This window comes from Squalius cephalus (genome assembly GCF_949319135.1).
Source record: "Squalius cephalus genome assembly, chromosome: 12".
In the NCBI taxonomy this organism is placed as follows: domain Eukaryota; kingdom Metazoa; phylum Chordata; class Actinopteri; order Cypriniformes; family Leuciscidae; genus Squalius; species Squalius cephalus.
This window is the reverse complement of record NC_137133.1, coordinates 21,124,641-21,145,646: the sequence shown is the minus strand read 5'-3', so window position 1 is coordinate 21,145,646 and position 21,006 is coordinate 21,124,641. Positions and strand designations below refer to the sequence as shown.

At 36.2% G+C, this 21,006-nt stretch overlaps 1 protein-coding gene across 16 annotated transcripts in view; it reads right to left on the bottom strand.

The window, feature by feature from the left end:
- Positions 1 to 21,006, bottom strand: part of nrxn3b (neurexin 3b) — an 812,755-nt gene that overhangs the window by 429,466 nt on the left and 362,283 nt on the right. For all 16 annotated transcript variants that reach the window (XM_079888939.1, XM_079888942.1, XM_079888947.1 and 13 more), the window contains 2 exons: positions 4,382 to 4,585; positions 1,863 to 1,889 (listed from right to left, as the gene is read on the bottom strand). In XM_079888939.1, the coding sequence (XP_079745065.1) occupies positions 1,863 to 1,889; positions 4,382 to 4,585 (231 nt within the window). The remainder of the gene's footprint in view (positions 1 to 1,862; positions 1,890 to 4,381; positions 4,586 to 21,006) is intronic.

Here is a 21,006-nt window from a genome sequence, read left to right as displayed (position 1 = left end):
TCCACGAAGAAAAAACTTTCCTAGCAAGCGTATAGCGCTGCTGACTTCAGTAACCCGGATGAGCCAGTGTTTCTGTTTTCAATGGTTGTTATCTGGGAATAACATACCGGTGGGTGGCGCGATTGACCAATCAGAATCAAGTATTCACAGAGCCGTGTAATAATGTTAACTAATGAAACCTTATTGTAGTGTTACCAATGTAAGTTTACTTAAATGTAATCACTTTTATTGACAATATCAATGTTTGATTAAGTGCGTAGAAATAGTAACTTGATTATGTATTTTGCAATGCTTTACGGAAGTAAACCATTACAGCTGAGCCCAATTTATTTTGTTAACATTTTCAATGTTAACAACAATCTGATTGCTGGGTTGTTGAAGATAAAATCAAAACAACTTTCTACAAAACCTCAGAACTTATGGTAGGCAAGTATTAATTTGATTAAAATCTATTTCTTTCTGGAGAAAATGAATGGGATTTTACTTCTGAGACCAGACATTTGTGCTCCACAGGAAAAATAAATAAATAGGGGGAACAACCTCACAAATCTCTGCTAAAGAATGGGATGAGGAACGGGAGACTTTTAGATGAGTAAGAGCAGTTATATTTTTTCAGAAGAGCATTACAATATTTTAAAAAATTGCATTATTTTTTTTAAAAAAAGAAGCTTAAATATTAACATTTTAACAGCATATAAAACATGGACAAGGATGTACACTACCAATCAAAAGTTTGGACTTTATTAATTTAGCTTTCTCATATACTTAAAAACCCTTTGATTTAAAGGCTTAGACCGTTTGTTATGCTTAATTTGTGTTCATAATCATTACATACTATTAAAAAACTGCAAACAAGAATAAACACACATTAACACGTGTACATCATTTTATGTATTTATTACTGTTAGTCAAACGCATTCAACTTTTAATAATAATAAATGATATAAAACAATTTTTACTTATTTATATAAATCTATATAGTATTGTCTCTTTATATTTTATGTAGTGCACTATATATAGTGGATAGGGAGCGGTTTCGGACACAGCTTAAGACACTAAAACTGAAATGTAACATTTCAAGAAAGTTTGAGCTGTGGAGCAGTGAATGAAAAATGTTGAGCACACGAGAGAAGTTATTTAGGGCTGTTTCACGAGTTCACACTTACAAATAAGTCAGATAGAATAAATGCGTATTTGGCGTGCTGTCCGAGGAGAGGGCTCCGGGCTCGGTATTTGGCCCGAACCCAGAGTACTCCCCCCGTATTCCTGGCTGTGAAAGAACAAGCCAAGAGTGAGGAGTCGGGGTGGTGGAGGGATGCTGAAAACTGTCAAGGAAGTTAGGTGAGTTGACAGAGTGAATATATATATATGCTTCCTCTCATGCTGATAGGGTAGACATGGTAATTGTTTGATGAGTTGATTGATTGATTGATTGCTTGATTATTTGAACGTGCTCCTCCCGAACTTTGTTAATAAAACATCATTTAAAAGCATACCATGATACACCTCATGAAGCTAGATATTCTGGGCAAATAGTGTTAAATTTGGAGAAATTCAAATAATTTTGATTTATGCAACACTTTGCCATACTTCTATTTGTGTTATATCATAGCTTTGATGAATTTACTACTAATCTAAAATATGTCCAGATTATATTAAAGAATGCATACGATTGAGTCCAAACTTTTAAATGCTAGTGTAGGTTAGCAACACTGTTTAAAACATTTGCTAATACTTTGACTGTATATGGGAAATAAATAACACATAATTTCATTAGCTAAGGACTGAGTTTCTTACAGCATTCATCTAAAAAAAATACAACAGGTTAAGAAATGAGTAGAACAAACTGAATAAAGACTTACTGGTGTTACAGTTTATCCTGCCACAGTCTAGATGGGGAAGAACAAGTGACAGATGAAATCGCATCCTTCAAGGATACAGCTGCAGACATCCAACAACAGAAACACCACCTTCTGGGGACGAGCACATGAAGCGGCGGCCATTCTGGACTCTTTTCCAACAGCTGTTTGAGCATTCTGGACAATATTGTCTGATATACTGTAACTCGTTTTGCCAATTTGATCCAACGTATCTATGTTAAATGTGTATATTTGTGTTATTATTAACATGTAGCTTAACATGCAGAGACAATTATAAGTAAACCATTCTTAAGGAAGATTTCTACAAAATTCAAAACATTTTGGCTGTATCTAAATATTGTTCTTTTTGTCTCTCATTTTGAGCATCCAGACTAGCCAAATTTTAATGAATATAGTAATAATCCATTTAAAATGGCTGCCTGCTTTAAGCCAAATGGATTCATCAACCTGGGTATTCTTTGTCTTTCTTTATATCTTCCAAATTACTGGTCACCAACTGTAAGAGGAATTAGACAGAGAACTGCAGTTTTTTATGATAACTGGAACTGTTATCTGGGCTGGAATCCATATGGCCATTTTTATCATGTGCCGTCAACCACAACAGAAAAGTGGGAGCAAACAGCCTCGGTCCAAAAAGCACCAGCACCACACAAACTTGTAGCATGTTCTTCATATAAAAAAATAATAATAAAAAAAAAACAGACAGTCATCTCAATTAAGACAATATACTGAACTAGTGCAATGGATACTGAATGTTCTGGTTGTTATTTACACTAAGTGTATGAATGGAAAATGACAAATTGTAGCACTGAAACTAATTGATTTGACTATTGAATTGACTGAAATTACTTTTAATTTTGATGTTGCAATATATTTAAGATATGGATCATCTGGCCCTTTCTTCCATCTGGACATGGTGTGCATATGGGTGGATGTTAGTAGAAATGACTGTGTCTGTGTCTGTGTCTGTGTGTGTGTGTGTGTGTGTGTGTGTGTGTGTGTGTGTGTGTGTGTGTGTGTGTGTGTGTGTTGTGGCCACAAGCTGCAGGTGTGCTGGATGCTCTGGTCTCGGGCTGTTTGCTTACAGGGCCGCAGGCTAAAGGCCGTTGAAGGGGTGAGTACCATCTTTAAACAAGGCATGATAAATGCCGATAAGAGCGAGGGATGGGGATGGATACATATTTTCCTGATAACGTGACAAAAATTGTTGTGCAGATGTGCACCTGACTGTTAAAACCACCTTACCATAAGAAAAACAGCAGACACAAATACTGAAAAAGTATCACAAGAGACAGTCCTGTCCACAGCATATCATTTAGGGCTGGGTGATATATTTTATATGTATATGTATATATGTGTATATCACTATGACTTTAGCATGTTTTTCTTGTCTGTGCCAGTAGGCCAGTTTAACACCCATTCCTTGTGTCAAAAAGTTTACAAAGAACTTTTTGATAAATATTGTATGTTTATCATTTGTAGGATGGGCAAAAAAATTATTAAAATAGAAAAATGCAAAACAGAATAATTTTAATTAAAGTGATTAGAATTCTTTCTTGTTTTCATTTTGTAAAAACAATCTGAAACATGAAAAACAACTTTATTATTTGAAAAAAAAAAGAAAGAAAAGATTTTCACAAACTTTTTTCACCGAAGACAGACAGATAGACATAATATATATATTTATTAGGGCTGGGCGATATATCGCATGACATTGTTAGGCGCATCTCGTCAGTAAAGCCGGTTCCTTGATTAGTAGTAAATCGCCATCACCTGCTTTCAGATGGAGCGGCATTCACTACAAAGAGCCGTAGTTAACTGACAAGCTGAGCCATATCGCATTAATTATCGCAGGCGATATACGTCCGCGATATTAATGCGATATGGCTCAGCTTGTCAGTTAACTACGGCTCTTTGTAGTGAATGCCGCTCCATCTGAAAGCAGGTGATGGCGATTTACTACTAATCAAGGAACCGGCTTTACTGACGAGATGCGCCTAACAATGTCATGCGATATATCGCCCAGCCCTAATATATATATATATATATATATATATATATATATATATATATATATGTGTGTATATATGTATAGATAGATAGATAGATAGATTTAGCTATATCGCCCAGCCCCAATATAAATGCTGCTTTCATTACATAAGATTTTAAATAATCAAATTACTCAGATTTTTAAACCATTGTTTCTCCAATGCAAGTAAATCAATGAGCATGTGTATGAGAATGACTGGCGCAGATGTGTTGCTTCGATCATGAGGTCAGAGGTTACGTGAGACAATGATGAGAGAGCGCCCGATGACAAAGCAAGAGAACGAAAAACAAACTGGAGCAATCCATGCAGAACAACAAAATAACAACAGTTTAGTTGTAGTGTAAGAGAGATGATAACATCCAGTAACTTGCAAATATAATAAATAACGGACGATCGAGGAAGAGAGAATGGTAGAGAGAGAGAGAATGTCAAATATAGCAGAATACAATACCTAAATTGACGGTCAGTCTGACACGGCCGCTGTCCAGCTCTAGTCGCAGTGTGTCTGCGGACTCACGTGATGTGGCAGCCATCAACAGGCCAAAGGCACGCTGGGACATAAACCGCAGAGACACGTCCTCTGCTTCTGTGTGTATTACCGTCGGCATCACCACCTTCATATACATACTGCCATCATAGCTTAGAATAGACGCCTCTGTGGAGAAAACAGACACACAAAATAAATAAAGATCAAAAGATCAAAGATCTTGCAAAGAGTCCTTTAACTGGACTTTATTCACACCAAGTCAATTCAAATGTGTTCAGTGATTTAAACAAAACAATGCGTTTCTATGAAGTCTTTCACACCTGAGTTCAAAATATCAAACTTTAATGATTCGTTGTTCACACCAAATTGGTGTACAAAAGTTTTGATATGAAAACATGCTTATGAATGTGTTTTGTTTTATTTGGTCACATAAAAAAAAATGTGTGAAAAGGCCTTTACACATTTTTGTAACAAGTGATATAATTTATAAATGGTGGCACATTTAGTGCCCATTCGAAAAAGTGTTTGTCATTTTTTTTGTAATGAAAATGTGCCCGAGTAAATTTCAGCAATAGATTGTAAAAGTCATATAACATAATTTTTTTTTTTTTTTTTTTTTCATTTTAAGGATCAAAAGTGGGTGGAACATTTTCATGAACAAATAAATAAATTATGACATTAAATGACTTAACATAAATGACTTTAAAATATTAAAGTGCTGAATATATATATACAGTGCTATGCATAAGTTTAGACACCATACTAAAGTTGACTAAAAAGGATATGAACTAAAAATGGAAACTGAACTTAATGCCTTAATTTAAAAAATTAGGAAAAATCCAACCTTTAAGGACACCAATTTTCTTTGTGAATGAATAATGTATCGTAAATAAATAAATGTTCTTCCTTAAAATACAGGGTGCATAAGTTTGGACACCCCTATGTTAAATTCCCATAGAGGCAGGCAGATTTTTATTTTTAAGTATTTTTTTTTTATTTTTTTTTTGGATACTATGCATCCTGATAAAGTTCCCTTGGCCTTTGGAATTAAAATAGCCCCACATCATCACATAGCCTTCACCATACCTAGAGATTGGCATGGTTTTATTTCAGTTAGCCTAATAGCTAGTTTGATTTGCATTGAGAGATGATCTTATGGAAAGTACCCCATGCCAATCTCTAGGTATGGTGAAGGCTGTGTGATGATGTGGGGCTATTTTAATTCCAAAAGCCAAGGGAACTTTATCAGGATGCATAGTATCCTAAAAAAATAAATAAAAAAAATACTTAAAAATAAAAATCTGCCTGCCTCTATGGGAATTTAACATAGGGGTGTCCAAACTTATGCACCCTGTATTTTAAGGAAGAACATTTATTTATTTACGATACATTATTCATTCACAAAGAAAATTGGTGTCCTTAAAGGTTGGATTTTTCCAAATTTTTTAAATTAAGGCATTAAGTTCAATTTCCAAAAGATGATTTTTTATTCCTCTTTTTAGTCAACTTTAGCATGGGTGTCTAAACTTATGCATAGCACTGTATATATATATTTTTTTTTTTTTTGATTTACCCTGGCAATTCTGGTGACAGCGCCACCTACAGGTTATTACATTTTTCAGATTTCATGGCTTTTATTTATTTTTTGCTCACCAGCCACTGTGGCTAGTGGTTTTCCAAAGTTATTAGCCACTCAGCATTTTCACTGGCCATAAACTTGGCATTGATACCATGGGGAAAAAAATGCTTATAGATTTTTTTAGTATTAGCTCATAATTTGGCCGCAGGCTGCTTTCACTTTAAGACCTCACACACAAATCCATTATACTGTTACACATGTGTTTCTTTTTCAACTGTTCAAGTTAACTTAAAACATAACTCACTGTGTTTACGTGAATACTCGCCAAGACCAGCATTTTGACATTATTTTGTTGGTGTCTTTGCGTTCTTTGGTTTATGCGGATTCCAACAATCTCTTTTTTTTTTCATTTTCCACAATTTTGCTTGTCCACCATTTTGAAGTATATGACAAACAGCTTTTTTACTCCTCCTCCTACAAATGTTGTCCAATTTTGTCCAAATTACATAACAGATTTGTGATATTTGCTCCCATTACAGAGAAAAAACTTTCTGAAATCGATCAGGTTTGTGTTTGTTGTCTTATGCTATTTTAGCTTAGCATGCTAATCGGTCGTCAAGCTAAACATTTGTCATTCTTGCTAATGTGGCTCTTCTACTAATCAGGCTAACAGTGAGCATTAGCGGCAGCTACGTTGGCTTCACATTCTAATTGGCTAACATGCAGACTAATGCTTTTGTGAGTGCATTGTCACACTGGAAGCACTCCTTGCTATCAAGTTAAATACGTGTCCTCTGCCTGGCGCTCCGTGTTAAAGGAGAACTCCGGTCAATTTTAACATTGAGCTCATTTTTTTGTAAATTTGGAGTGCTGTCGGTACAGAGAACAACGACAAAAATCGGTGTTGCCTACACCGTGTTATCCTCTTTTTAAAATTTGCACCCTGTTGACTTAAATGGGGCAAGTTTTAAACCTGCTTTTAGCCTCTTAACAGCAGTTAGTTAGTTACCTATGATCACGCGCGTTAACTCGACAATCGACTACTGTGGACTTCGACCAAAAACAGGAAGTATATACAGGTATGAGCGCTGGCTAAATTAACATCATTTTTATTCATATCTTTCACATCTACTGCAGTCAGATTCACCGTGTTCACTCTGAAGGAATCACTCACATTGGCTGTGCACTTGTAATGACACATCAAGGATGTTAAGAGGCTAAAAGCAGGTTTAAAACTTGCCCCATTTAAGTCAACAGGGTGCAAATTTTAAAAAGAGGATAACACGGTGTAGGCAACACCGATTTTTGTCGTTGTTCTCTGTACTGACAGCACTCCAAATTTACACAAAAATGAGCTCAATGTTAAAATTGACAGGAGTTCTCTTTTAAGCAAAGCACACTGGTCCAATGATTTGCAGCTTATATTTCTTGTTTATTTTTTTCAATGAAACAACATATTGAAATATATGTTTTTGTAAATTCTCTTACGTATGCATAAATTATTTAAGTGACAAGTCAAAATTATTTTTATTCATATGCATTGATTCTTATCCTTGTAATTCATGCAAATCCTTTCAACCACCTTAACACACACACATACACACATAACAACCCCACCAATCTACATTTACTAGTGCTGTAGTGTAATAAATATACTGCATAATACCCTCTTTTCTTCATATTCCCACCTTCCTATAGTATAAAAACTAATGATAACACGATAAAGATCTCTTAATGCAACACTGTCACCTCTAATCCACAATCCACAGTTGTTTGTTTTTGTGCCGTCTGCTCTATCTATCAGTTCCTTCTCTGACCACAGAGGCGCTCCTCACACACAACATTTCTAACAAAGTCTCCCATTTCCATTCACATAACCGGACAAAACGCTCCAGCACAGACCTGAGAGGAGATTCAGGGGAAATGGATTTAAAAAGGCAACCAGCTGTGAAATACCTGCCTGGAGTTTTAGAGGTGAAGAAAGAAGAAAGGGCCTTTGGCTGAAAGAGGAGCTGACTGCCTTTGTGTAATGATGGAGGAGTCTGCATTTAACGCATGAGTCATTGTGCGGAAAATAATGTGCATTACACGCATGTACAGCTGTCATGTAATATGTGATAGGACACATTAAACAAATCCGTCAGGCTGGCGGTGCAACAAGGAGAGGATCGTGACATAATTAAAGTGACAAATATTAAAACATCATTACTTTAGGCTCAATTTGTTTCGTTATTTTGCAGTTATGAGCCGTGGCGAATTGTATTAAATATTAATTGTATTAAGTTTATATATATATATATGCTTGTTTGAAAGGTAGTTCTGACTTTTTTTTTTTTTTGGTGAAAAAGTTTTTTTATTTTATTTACAGATAAGGAAAAATCAGTATCCTTTGCATATAATTAATTTGTCTTTGTTCATGTTGATGCACTCTGAGAACAACAGGGTTGTGTTCAAGCAACTCTATTAGCATGTATTAATTCATAAATAACAATCAATTCATCATACATTAGAAAACTAGCTTCCCTGCTGACACTGTTACACACCTGCTGAGTGTCGAGGGAGCTCTTAAGCATTAATGTAGAGCGTATTAACCACCTGTATTTAACCACTAGCCTTTCTCAAAGCAAACTGAGCAGACACTATCGACAGGATGCTATGTCTTCCACACCATATCAAAATGTTTGTGTGTGATTGTGCTACTCAAAAACACACACACAAATATTGCACAGCACAGCTGGATGTTTTGGGGAGATATCAACAGCTCCAAAGCTCATTTTGACTGGTAATGAGGAGATGTGCGTTTCCAAAGTGGCTTGCTGGAAATGAAAGTCAGCAGCACTTTACATAATTACCAACCAAATTGCCAGTGACAACGGGAGGGGGAGGTTATTAGCATGAGTGCTACGACACTCCACTGTATAGACTAGAGAACAATCTGTGTTTACAGGTTACACAAAGACTGTCTCTTCCGTGACTGGAGAATTTCAATAACCAATGAATAGCAAATTACATGACAAAAATATATGTAAATAATATAAATAAAATAAATAAATAAACAAGAAACAAAAATGAATGCATAGCAAATATAATATAACAAATATTTTATACTATATATTAATTATTGTAAGTATATATAATTTATTCTTTAAATCATTTCAAGACACCCTTAAAAAATAAATTCATGATTTTTTTTTTAAAATACATAAATGACCAAAATAGATAAATAATCATAGTATATGCAATACATAAAACTGAAATTTTTATTTTTATTTTTAAATAAAAAAAATAAATAAAATAAATGTAAATATTAAATGAAGACAAAATAATAATAAAAACATATTATATTTCAGTTATTTGCCAAGGCACCATTTCTCATTTTCATTTAGTTTAGCCTAAAGTACTAAAATAACTAAAACTAATAAATGAAAATGACTAAAAATTAAAAACAAAATTAGTAAAACTTTTAAAATTAAAGTTAAAGTGAAAACATATATATATATATATATATATATATATATATATATATATATATATATATATATATATATATATATATATATATATATATGTATTACATTCTAATTCAAAATATTAACAAAAACAATAATAGTATATAAATGATTCTAAAACAACATAAGACTGAAAATAATAATAATAATAAATAAATAAAATAATTAATTGGTGGCAAACAGTAGCACCTGACATTTCCTGCATGTAATCCAGGTTATGTGACATATCCAGAGCTTTACAGGGCCAAATGGAGATCTACAGTCAACCTCTCCATCCATCCATCAGAAAACAGGGAGCTAGTGCTTAAGCACAGAGGTCGATTGGTCTACTGGTGCATTCATTTTAGGCTGGGAAATACATATAAATTCAATTTAAAATAAATAAATAAATATACTGTACATCCAAAAATGTTTTCTAAAGTTTTTGGTCATTTTTAATGCACATTTTGTAAACTCAATGGCTCTTTGGTCAAAAGAGGTTCCCAACCCTTTTCTTGGGCATACATATTTTCTGTGTATCTGGGACTATTGTTCAGTACTAGCAGGCAGTATAATAGCATGTTTGCCAATGTTTTAGGTTGATGCTAGTACGTTTTATAGAAGACAGAGAGGAAAAGCTGTACCTTTTCCAGAAAGTATTGATGATAGTTCTGTCAGGTCCATTAAGTCAAGAACACACAGACAATAAAAATAATTTAAGAATTTTTATTGAATAGATTGCAAACAAGTTGATGTTCCTGATTTGAAATTTGGCGGTATGGCTCTGTTCAGGGAGTCCTCTGACCTTTCATGAGCACCATGAAATAGCAGAGAGTCAGAGGACAGCAGCAGAAGCATTAGGGAACGCTCACACAGTTTAGGACTGTGAGAGCTAAAATATCCCCCTGTGAACAGAGCAGGCAACATGACATAAGCAAATGCCACGTTATGCATAAGGATGAGCTGGGGAGGTGGCGGGCAGCAGAAGCGAGCAGCAAGCATGTATGAGCAAACTGAATGTGCTTTAAATAGGGCGCCTTGTTTGAGCTTGGCCATTGAGCAGCGAGGGGAGTTAACCAGCTAATGCAGCTCAGCTGAAGCAGCTCAGCTGGAGCAGATCAGCTGACGGGACAGTGTTGTTAGCAAATAGCATTAGCAGCGTCTTGACTACCTGGCCTGCCAGAACTGACGCTGACGCTCAATTGATGGCAGTGAATCAGAAAATAAGGTCGTAGTAAGAAAGGAAGAAGTTGAGATGAAGAATATAAGTCATAGATTGTTGTGGAAGTCAGGTACTGTAGATTGTCCTATGGCAGATTGGAAGATGCGATCCATACTACAACCAGAGGTCAGGAAAGACGCCACTGGCTATTGGCCTCACTACACTGACAAACAGGGATGCTCCAAATATGATGACTAAAGTTATATGGAAAGTGTGGGGCTACACTGAAAAAGAAGAGTCTTGTTGATTTTCACTTGTGCTCCAATCACTGATTTGGAATTCCAGGATTTTTTAAATGTTTTTTTTTTTTAAACACTAAGACATGGTTTCACTACTTTCCAGGCAGCGAAGTGGCATCTGAATTTGTGTCAAGTGTTTGACATCTTTGCAAGTTTTAAATGAAATATAGTAGTGCAAGATGAAATGGAATGTTAACAAAGGGTTTTAAAGGTTTTTTTTTTTTTTTTTTTTTGGAAAGACTAAGACCCTTTCACTGCTTTCCAGATATTGAAAATGGATTTGAATGTGAAGTTTCAGACAATTTGCCAAAAATAATTTACCCTAATAGAACAGCTTAAATATGTCAAATATAAAATCATTTATTTTTCTAGCTGTGATTTCATAATTAGTCCCATGGAGGGTTATATGTCTGAATTAGGATGGTGAAATTGTGAAAAGGATGGAGAAATACTCAGTAAAGTCCACTTTGAGAGGGACAACCAGTCAACTGGAATTTGCCCTAACACTATAAAGGACAGTGATTTTGAAATGTTGTCACGAAAAAAAAAAAAAAAAAAAACCTGGCTGTTTGGCCTGTGACCAGTAGAGGGCAGAAGAAGACTGCTTTTTGGATTTGGATGCTTTCAGCGCTGCTCAAAAATGAACTAGAGAGAGAGAGAGAGAGAGAGAGAGAGAGAGAGAGAGAGAGAGATCAGGAGATTGACTGAGGCAGATATTTGTGTCCGAGTGTGTGCACGCATGAGTGTGTTTGTGTAGGTATGAAAGAAATCTCAATACAAGGTCTGTTACCATAACCCTGCCATGCACATCTCTGTCTCTCTTTCTCTCTCTCTCTCTCTCTCTCTCTCTCTCCCTCTCTACATTCTGCTCTGGAGCTTTGTCAATTTCTCACATGACCGCTTTCTGAAAGCCACATTTCCTTGCCCATGTGAAGGAACACGTGTTTGTGTGTGGGTCAGGTTTTGACCGGCTGTCCTTACAATCATAGTAAACCTGACATCACCAACATTGTGTGTGTGTGTGTGTGTGTGTGTGTGTGTGTGTGTGTGTGTGTGTGTGTGTGTGGGGGGGGGGGGGGGGGGTCAATTGGGTCATGGGGATAATAGCATAATAAACATACTAAATTAAATTGTAAAAATGCAGAAAGATTCATGAGAGGGTTATGTTAGGGGAGAGATTTGATAAGCTCAATACAAGAACAACAATGGAAAGTCCTCTCCTCTAATAGAAATACAAATGTGTGTCAGGATCCAGCTAGTACTCAGTCAACAGTCAAACCTGAAAAAATCCACAGTCCGGGGATCTACACTGTAAAGGACTAAATGATGTCTCATGGTCTGATGATGATGGTCTGTCCCATTTTTTTATTCACATTTGTTCACTGAATATGTGTCAAATGTCATAGTCGGAATAGAAAAGTCACATGTAACCATGTCAATCGGAATGAATTGGCCAAATCCGATAAAAATTTCATTCAGATTTTAAGTGGTTGTTTAAACCTTTTCTAATCCATTCAACAGAATATGTAAACACTTGATCGATTGAAAACTGAATCTGGAAAGTTCTGTGCATGTACAATGACGTAGAAAAGGCGTAATGACGCAAGACTCACGGAACAAGCTGTCTTTATTGCTAAATAAAGTGTCATAAATGACTGCAATGTCATTCTAAAATTCTCCTCATTAGTCTTTGCTTCAGACTTCCATCTATGGACGCCGTGCTTTAGGCACGGGAAGGGGCTTTTTTACTGCATGATAAAGAAGCACAACACAAAGCTCGGCTCATGTGCTCGTCATCTCCTAATCAGGACCCGATATAGATGAATATTAAGGGCCAGATTTACTAACAGCTTGCGCCAGCACAAACTACTGTCAGGATTTACTAAAGATACCTTTTGTTTGCGACTGAAACAAATGGTATCCATGTAAACATAGCTATTGATCCTTGATATTACACGCTGAGGCACTTTCTAAAGCCAGTAGATATGAGGAATTCAATCATCATCATCTTTGTCCTCCTCTTCTTCCTTTCAGTGCATCTGGTGATAGCATGTGTTTATTTTAAGACTTGAATTTACACACATGGATTAGAGAACTACACTTCAACATCCACTTCATCTAAGCATCAAACAAATAACGCAAAGCTCTGATATTCCTGTGTACATATATGCAACAAACCCAATCTGATGATATTTGTTTCAGTCCGTCACATCCACTTACTGGCTGGAACCGGTTACTATCAGTGTGCAGTGGCTAAATCTCGAAGCTTCTGGAGCAGCCCACATCAGTTACCATCTCCTACCTCAAACGACTGTAATAATGGACACCAATCCCACCCGTACCAGTGTAATACAGATCTGTCAGCCTGGTCTCAATGTTTATACATAGTAGGGATGTCACGGTACCAAAATTTAATTAGTCAGTTCCAATAGCAGAAACATTTTGCGGTCCTCAGCACCAATTTCGGTACCATTAAATTGATCTTAAAGGTCCCATTCCATGGATTATTTTATTATTTTATAATGTTTCCTGGGGTGCCCTTATAATGTTAGTATGTTTTTTAGATCAAAATTTTTTATAATTTAGAAATAAAAGGCATTTTTCCTAGCCTGATTTCATCACCTGATTTGAACGCTCTGTTTGAAGGGGCGTGTCTGCTGTGAGACTTCAATGTAAACGCCCTCTGCTGTGATTGGCTGACATGCTTTCATATGAAATATCTGGCATTACATGTGGAACTATCTGGAAAACTTTTACTATTACAGCTATTATACGTTTTTACTATTACAGCTATCGGGATTAACGAATCGTGAGAAGTTTTTTAAGTATTTAGATCTATTTCAATCACATAAAAGGTTGCAGTGATGAGCATTGAGCAGATGACAGTCTGTTGATCGCGTGAAAAAAGATCTTATCATTGCAACGCAGTTTCTGCACTCACTAATGATTTCACCAATGCAAACATGAGGTATATAAATACAGTAAGAGATTCGTTGTGCAGTGTAACAGCGTCATTGATTTCATAACGAGTTTTGGCAAGTGTCCAGATAAACTCGCGCTGTGTGATTGACAGCTTGGGCGATTGGAAAGGGATGGTTCTATGGAAGTAAAATAATGTCAAATGTTTTTGAAACAAAAAGCCTGTTGAATTGCACTTCTTGAAAAAAAATAGGCATTGCATTAACCATGCTTGCATTTTAATGCATTGTATTTTTAGGGCTTGCATTTTTATGGGCTGAAATTCAACATGGTTGAATATTTAAGCTGTGAATATTTCAATTAAAAACATTTCAAACACATTTTCATTATTAAAAATTCAATAATCCATATTCACCTTTCATATTTCACTTCCAAAATATTCAAACTGTTTAAAAATACAACCTATAATATTCAACAGGCAATTTTCGGTCCATTTTATTTCGCTTTGAAAATTCGCTTCCACAAATTCGGTAGTTCAAATTCGACAGAAAATATTACGTTGACATCCATGAACTGCAGGAAGAGCAGTAGATTACCGAGCGTACTCTCCATCTGCTGTTAGTCGGCTTCACCAGCAGGTGGTGCAAAAGCTCGTGTTGTTGACGAAGACAGAGCAACAGTTAGAGCAAGCCATTCATTCATAAAACTCATCAATGCAAGTGTATTTGTGATTATTATGACGGCGGTTTTATGTTAAATTCAGTGTCTTCACAGTTACTTTCCCTGTGTAGCCTACAAGCATCTTTCTCTACCGTTAACAAGATTATAATGTTATTCCCCGATGCGGATATACAGATCCAATATTACATTTTTGAGGTTGACATATATTTCTCTTGGTTGTTTAGTTGCCTTAACTTTATATTGTGGCGATGTGCTGCATGCAAGCTATTAGGGTTTCCCTCAATACTTAAGGATTCACCAGCTGGACATATAAAACGCTTAACGTATAGCTTAATGGACTAATTACAGTGATATAAAAGACCAAACTCGTTTAATGCTGAGCGTTTCCCAGTGATAGACTGGCATAAAGTTGGCTTGACGTTGGACATTCGCACATTTAGGGACCGTCTCTAAAGTGTAGGCTATACGACTTTGGTATACACGTTTCTAACTTCAATAGCATTTGAATAGAACAACTTACAGTCATAAAACCAACTATAAAGTGTTCATGTAGTGTCAGGCATAATGCGCACCCTTTGGATTTTTTTATATTTATTCAATTAAAGTTTGCTATTGAAGTTAGAAACGTGTATGCTAGTGTTTTATGCAACTTTTGAGACGGTCCCTAAATGTGCGAATGTCCAATGTCAAGCCAATTTTACATTTATTAGGCTACATTTAGTCATTTATTTAGCAGACGCTTTTATCCAAAGCGATTTACAGTTAAACTAACAATAGGAGGACAGCAATATGCAAGTGCTATGACTCTTCCCAGTTTAAGCTAATGCAATACACGTAGGCATAGCCTATACTATACTATACTGTAGAGAGAGAGAAGAGAAGAGAAGAGAAGAGAAGAGAAGAGAAGAGAAGAGAAGAGAAGAGAAGAGAAGAGAGAAAGTGTTAGTATTGATCAAGTGTTGATTTTATGCCAGTATATCACGAAACGCTCTGCATGAAACTTTGCGCGTTACGTTCATATTCTTAGTCCATCGAGCCTATAGCCTACAGCCTACATCCCCAATAAGATGCTTGTAGGCTACACAGGGAAAGTAACTGTGAAGACACTGAATTTGACATAAAACCGCCGTCATAATAATCACAAATACACTTGCATTGCTGTTAAATGAGTTTTATGAATGAATGGCTTGCTCTAACTGTTGCTCTGTCTTCGTCAACAACACGAGCTTTTGCACCACCTGCTGGTGAAGCCGACTAACAGCAGATGGAGAGTACGCTCGGTAATCTACTGCTCTTCCTGCAGTTCATGGATGTCAACGTAATATTTTCTGTCGAATTTGAACCACCGAATTTGTGGAAGCGAATTTTCAAAGCGAAATAAAATGGATCGAAAATTGCCTGTTGAATATTATAGGTTGTATTTTTAAACAGTTTGAGTATTTTGGAAGTGAAATATGAAAGGTGAATATGGATTATTGCATTTTTAATAATGAAAATGTGTTTGAAATGTTTTTAATTGAAATATTCACAGCTTAAATATTCAACCATGTTGAATTTCAGCCCATAAAAATGCAAGCCCTAAAAATACAATGCATTAAAATGCAAGCATGGTTAATGCAATGCCTATTTTTTTTCAAGAAGTGCAATTCAACAGGCTTTTTGTTTCAAAAACATTTGACATTATTTTACTTCCATATGGTTCTTTGATCACTTTCTGTATATTAATCACAGTTTATGTAAGATTATTTCATCCTACTAAGAGAAACGATGTGAAGTTGATCGCTACTTCCATAGTAAATCACTACTTACCGCTTGCTGGAATATAGTTGAAATTGTCCCCTTCGTCAGTATGAAAAGCTGAGAGAAGCCTGCTTAATATTATCCCAGGTTAGAAAAACAGTCCGTGGTGAAATGGACAGAGCAAACTAACAACTTCGAATAAAAATTTTGCGGTATCCAATTATAGATAAACATCAACCACGTCTGTTGACATTTCGCCATCAATACGCCTGTATTCCTGTGGGCGGAGGTTAGTCAAAACACGGTTTTAATGACGTCATTAAAGAAGGAAGTAGAGGGATGTAGTCCAATCCAGCCGTTTTTTGTAGGCGACTTCTGTTAAATAAAATATCTCGCTTGGCATTGAACTTTGAGCTTTATAATTTTACAGATATTATTTATACTCTAACAACAACATTACACACTAACTAAAGTTTGAAACATGGGATCACGAAGAACGGGACCTTTAATTCGGTCTTAATTGTACAATGAATCTCCTATTTACATTGTGTTTAAACTTTGTTGTTTACAATGAAAGGATTCATGAATATGTGGCTCGTTGAACATAGCAAAACCTTTTGTGTTTTCAGCGGTGTTAAGTGGATTCTGACTAACTTACTGACAAGCACCTCTGACTGGCAATTGTGTTCACACGCTCAACAGATATGATTGTGATTGCCTACAATGCTCAATACTTGAAAAAAAAAAAAAAAACACGCTTTAAATAGAAAAAAAAACACGCTTTAAATAACCTTTGACACTTAGAGATCACTCAACTTGTACACTTTTCGGCTCCATACTGGCGTGATGAATCATAATGACACAGTGTTCGTTCCATCGCTAGATGAGAAATGTTTTTTTTTTGTTTGTTTGTTTGTTTTTCATTCTGTCACCTGATAGAGTTTGGGTTCATTGCCAATGTTCTCTGGCTTGCTTAGTTGGTGACACTTAATATTTAAAAATATTATTGTTCTGACTGTACTGACACTGGTTTGTATTCCAACACTACAAACAATTAGAAGACAACTAATGTAAAAGAAGAAATCAAAAGATTAGGGTTAGAGTATATAGAGAAAGATAGAGTAAGTTGGATAGATAAATATAGAGTAGATGACATGTGGAACAAAAGCCAAATGGCGGTGAATGAAGATGAGGCTTTTTGTTTGCAAATGTGCTGGTCTTTGCATTTTTCCTCCTAGATAACTGCATCTCTGCCCTTGATTCAAATAAGAAGCTCTGCTTTACAGCTCCACCTCTGTCGTGCTGAGCTTACCACATTCCTCACCCTAGCATAAAGGGTCGTCCTTTAAACTATTATTCATGTGCTCTACCTGAACAGCGGATAGAAGATAAATGAGCATCCAAATATTGAACTGTTTGCTAGATTTCATCATTATTCTAGACTAGTGGTCTAGAATTTTGTATTTTTCTTTTATGAAATACGATGACTTAAAGGGGTCATATCAGGGAAAACAGTATTTGTCTTGCTCTTCTGAAGTAAAATATATTGAAATACTTTATATGCAGACATAATGGTCACAATGCAAAGCTCCTTCTCCTGTCCACTCAGCCAATATTTTTTTGTCTTGATCTCCACTAAAACATCTAAAGATCCCTAACATATGATATATTTGCTTATATATTTGCTAATATAATTGTTAATTCCAATTCTCAAATCTGATTATTAGAGCAGTGTTCCAAGAGAGCTTTTATTCAGTCCAGTGCCACTGTTGGTTACATCATTACACCAGTAGGTGCCAAAAAGTTTCTGGTTGGGTCTGTAGTCACAAGTGTAAATTAAAGCTGCAAGCAGCGATGAAAGGGCCCTCGCACCCGTGCCATCAACACTCGGTGGCTTTAGGAAGACAGAGCATGGTTGGGAAATGTACATTTAAGGAGGTATATATAGTAAGAGTATGTCAAAGTCAGTTACAAAATGTTTTGTATAATGGTGATATTAGCATGCTTCATGACTCAGCTAAGTGTTGCTAGCATGTTTAGTCTGTTTCTAGCATGCTTAGTACACAATAATTATGTGGTTAGTTCTGCATTACTGTGTTAACCATGTCAGTTTCTGTTGCCAGTAGGTGGTGTTATGACTATAACTGAATATGAGCATGGATGTGTGTTCAGGACAGAACTCTTATCAAACGTGTGAAGTTTGGTGCAAATTGGAAATTGCCTTCTTGAGTAACAACAGTCATGTTTCATTGAATTAGCATTCTTTAGCACTTAGCTAAGCATTGTTAGCATGTTTTAACATGTTTCTAGCATGTTTAGAACTCAATGGCATTTTTATCCATTGAACGACTAGAACGGCATCAACGTGTTAAACATGTCACTTCCTGTTGCCAGTAGGTGGCGCTATTACTATAACTTAACATTCTCATGTAGATGTGTTCAGGCCATGACTCTTATCAAAAGTGTGAAGTTTGGGGCAGATTGGACATTCCATGCCTGAGTTACAGCAAATTCCTATTTAATTGCAATAATAGCATGCTTTAGCACTTAGCTAACAGTTTGCTAGCATGTTTTAGCATGTTTCTAGTATGTTGTTAGCATGTTTAACACTTGCTGGCACTTTTTTATATGTTATTAGGAGTTCATAACAGTGTTAAACATGTCACTTCCTGTTGCCAGCAGGTGGCGCTATGACTGTAACTGAATATAACCATGGTCATGTGTTCAGGACAGAACGCTTATCAAAAGTGTGAAGTTTGGGGCAGATTGGACATTCCATGCCTGAGTTACAGCAAATTCATATTTAATTGCAGTAATATCATTCTTTAGCACTTAGCTAAGTGTTTGCTAGTATGTTTTAGCATGTCTCTAGTATGTTGGTAGGATGTTTAGCACCTACTGGCATTTTTTTATATGTTATTAGGAGTCAATAACAGTGTTAAACGTCACTTCCTGTTGCCAGCAGGTGGCGCTATGACTATAACTAAATATGAGCATGGACATGTGTTCAAGAGATAACTCTTATCAAACGTGTGAAGTTTGGGTTAGATTGTACATTGCCTTCTTGAGTAACAACAAAGTCCTGTTTCATTGAATTAGCATGCTTTAGCACTTAGCTAAGTATTGCTAGCATGTTTTAATATGTTTCTAGCATGTTTAGAACTCAATGGCATTTTTAACATGTTGCTAGAACGGCATCAACGTGTTAAACATGTCACTTCCTGTTGCCAGTAGGTGGCGCTATTACTATAACTGAATTTGAGCATAGACGTGTTCAGGCCATGATTCTTATCAAACATGTGAAGTTTGGGGCAGATTGGACATTCCATGCCTGAGTTACAGCAAATTCCTATTTAATTGCAGTAATAGCATGCTTTAGCACTTAGCTAAGTGTTTGCTAGCATGTTTATAGTATGTTGCTAACCTGTTTAGCACTTGCTGGCTCTTTTATATATGTTATTAGGAGACCACAACAGTGTTAAACATGTCACTTCCTGTTGACAGCAGGTGGCGCTATTACTATAACTGAATATTCTCATGTAGATGTGTTCAGGCCATGACTCTTATCAAACGTGTGAAGTTTGGGGCAGATTGGACATTCCATGCCTGTGTTACAGCAAATTCCTATTTAATTGCAGCAATAGCATGCTTTAGCACTTAGCTAAGTGTTTGCTAGCATGTTTTAGCATGTTTCTAGTATGTTGTTAGCATGTTTAGCACTTGCTGGCACTTTTTTTATGTTTTTATATGTCCACAACAGTGTTTAACATGTCACTTCCTGTTGCCAGCAGGTGGCACTATGACTGTAACTGAATATGAGCATGGTCATGTGTTCAGGACAGAACGTTTATTAAAAGTGTGAAGTTTGGCGCAGATTGGACATTGCCTTCTTGAGTAACAACAACATCCTGTTTCATTGAATTAGCATGCTTTAGCACTTAGCTAAGTATTGCTAGCATGTTTTAACATGTTTCTAGCATGTTTAGAAGTCAATGGCATTTTTAACATGTTGCTAGAATGGCATCAACGTGTTAAACATGACACTTCCTGTTACCAGTAGGTGGCGCTATTACTATAACTGAATATTCTCATGTAGATATGTTCAGGACAGAACGCTTATCAAAAGTGTGAAGTTTGGGGCAGATTGGACATTCCATGCCTGAGTTACAGCAAATTCCTATTTAATTGCAATAATAGCATGCTTTAGCACTTAGCTAAGAGTTTGCTAGCATGTTTTAGCATGCTTCTAGTATGTTGTTAGCATGTTTAGCACTTGCTGGCACTTTTTTATATGTTATTAGGAGTCCATAACAGTGTTAAACATGTCACTTCCTGTTGCCAGCAGGTGGCGCTATGACTATAACTGAATATGAGCATGGTCATGTGTTCAGGAAAGAACTCTTATCAAATGTGTGAAGTTTGGGGCAGATTGGACATTCCATGCCTGAGTTACAGCAACTTCCTGTTTCATGGCGAAACATCAAAATTTGTCAGGCCGCCGAGGACCCGCCCTTCGACGAAAACTCAAGATCTTCGCAATTTAACGTCGCAAAGGCCTTAAGATTACACTCACCAAATTTGAAGATGATCAGATTAAAACTGTAGGAGGAGTTCGTTAAAGTACGAGGCCTGAAAATGTCAAAAACTGCACAAAAATCTGGGAGGAAGTTCAAAATGGCTGACTTCCTGTTGTGTTTAGGGCTATGCTCCAAGAGACTTTT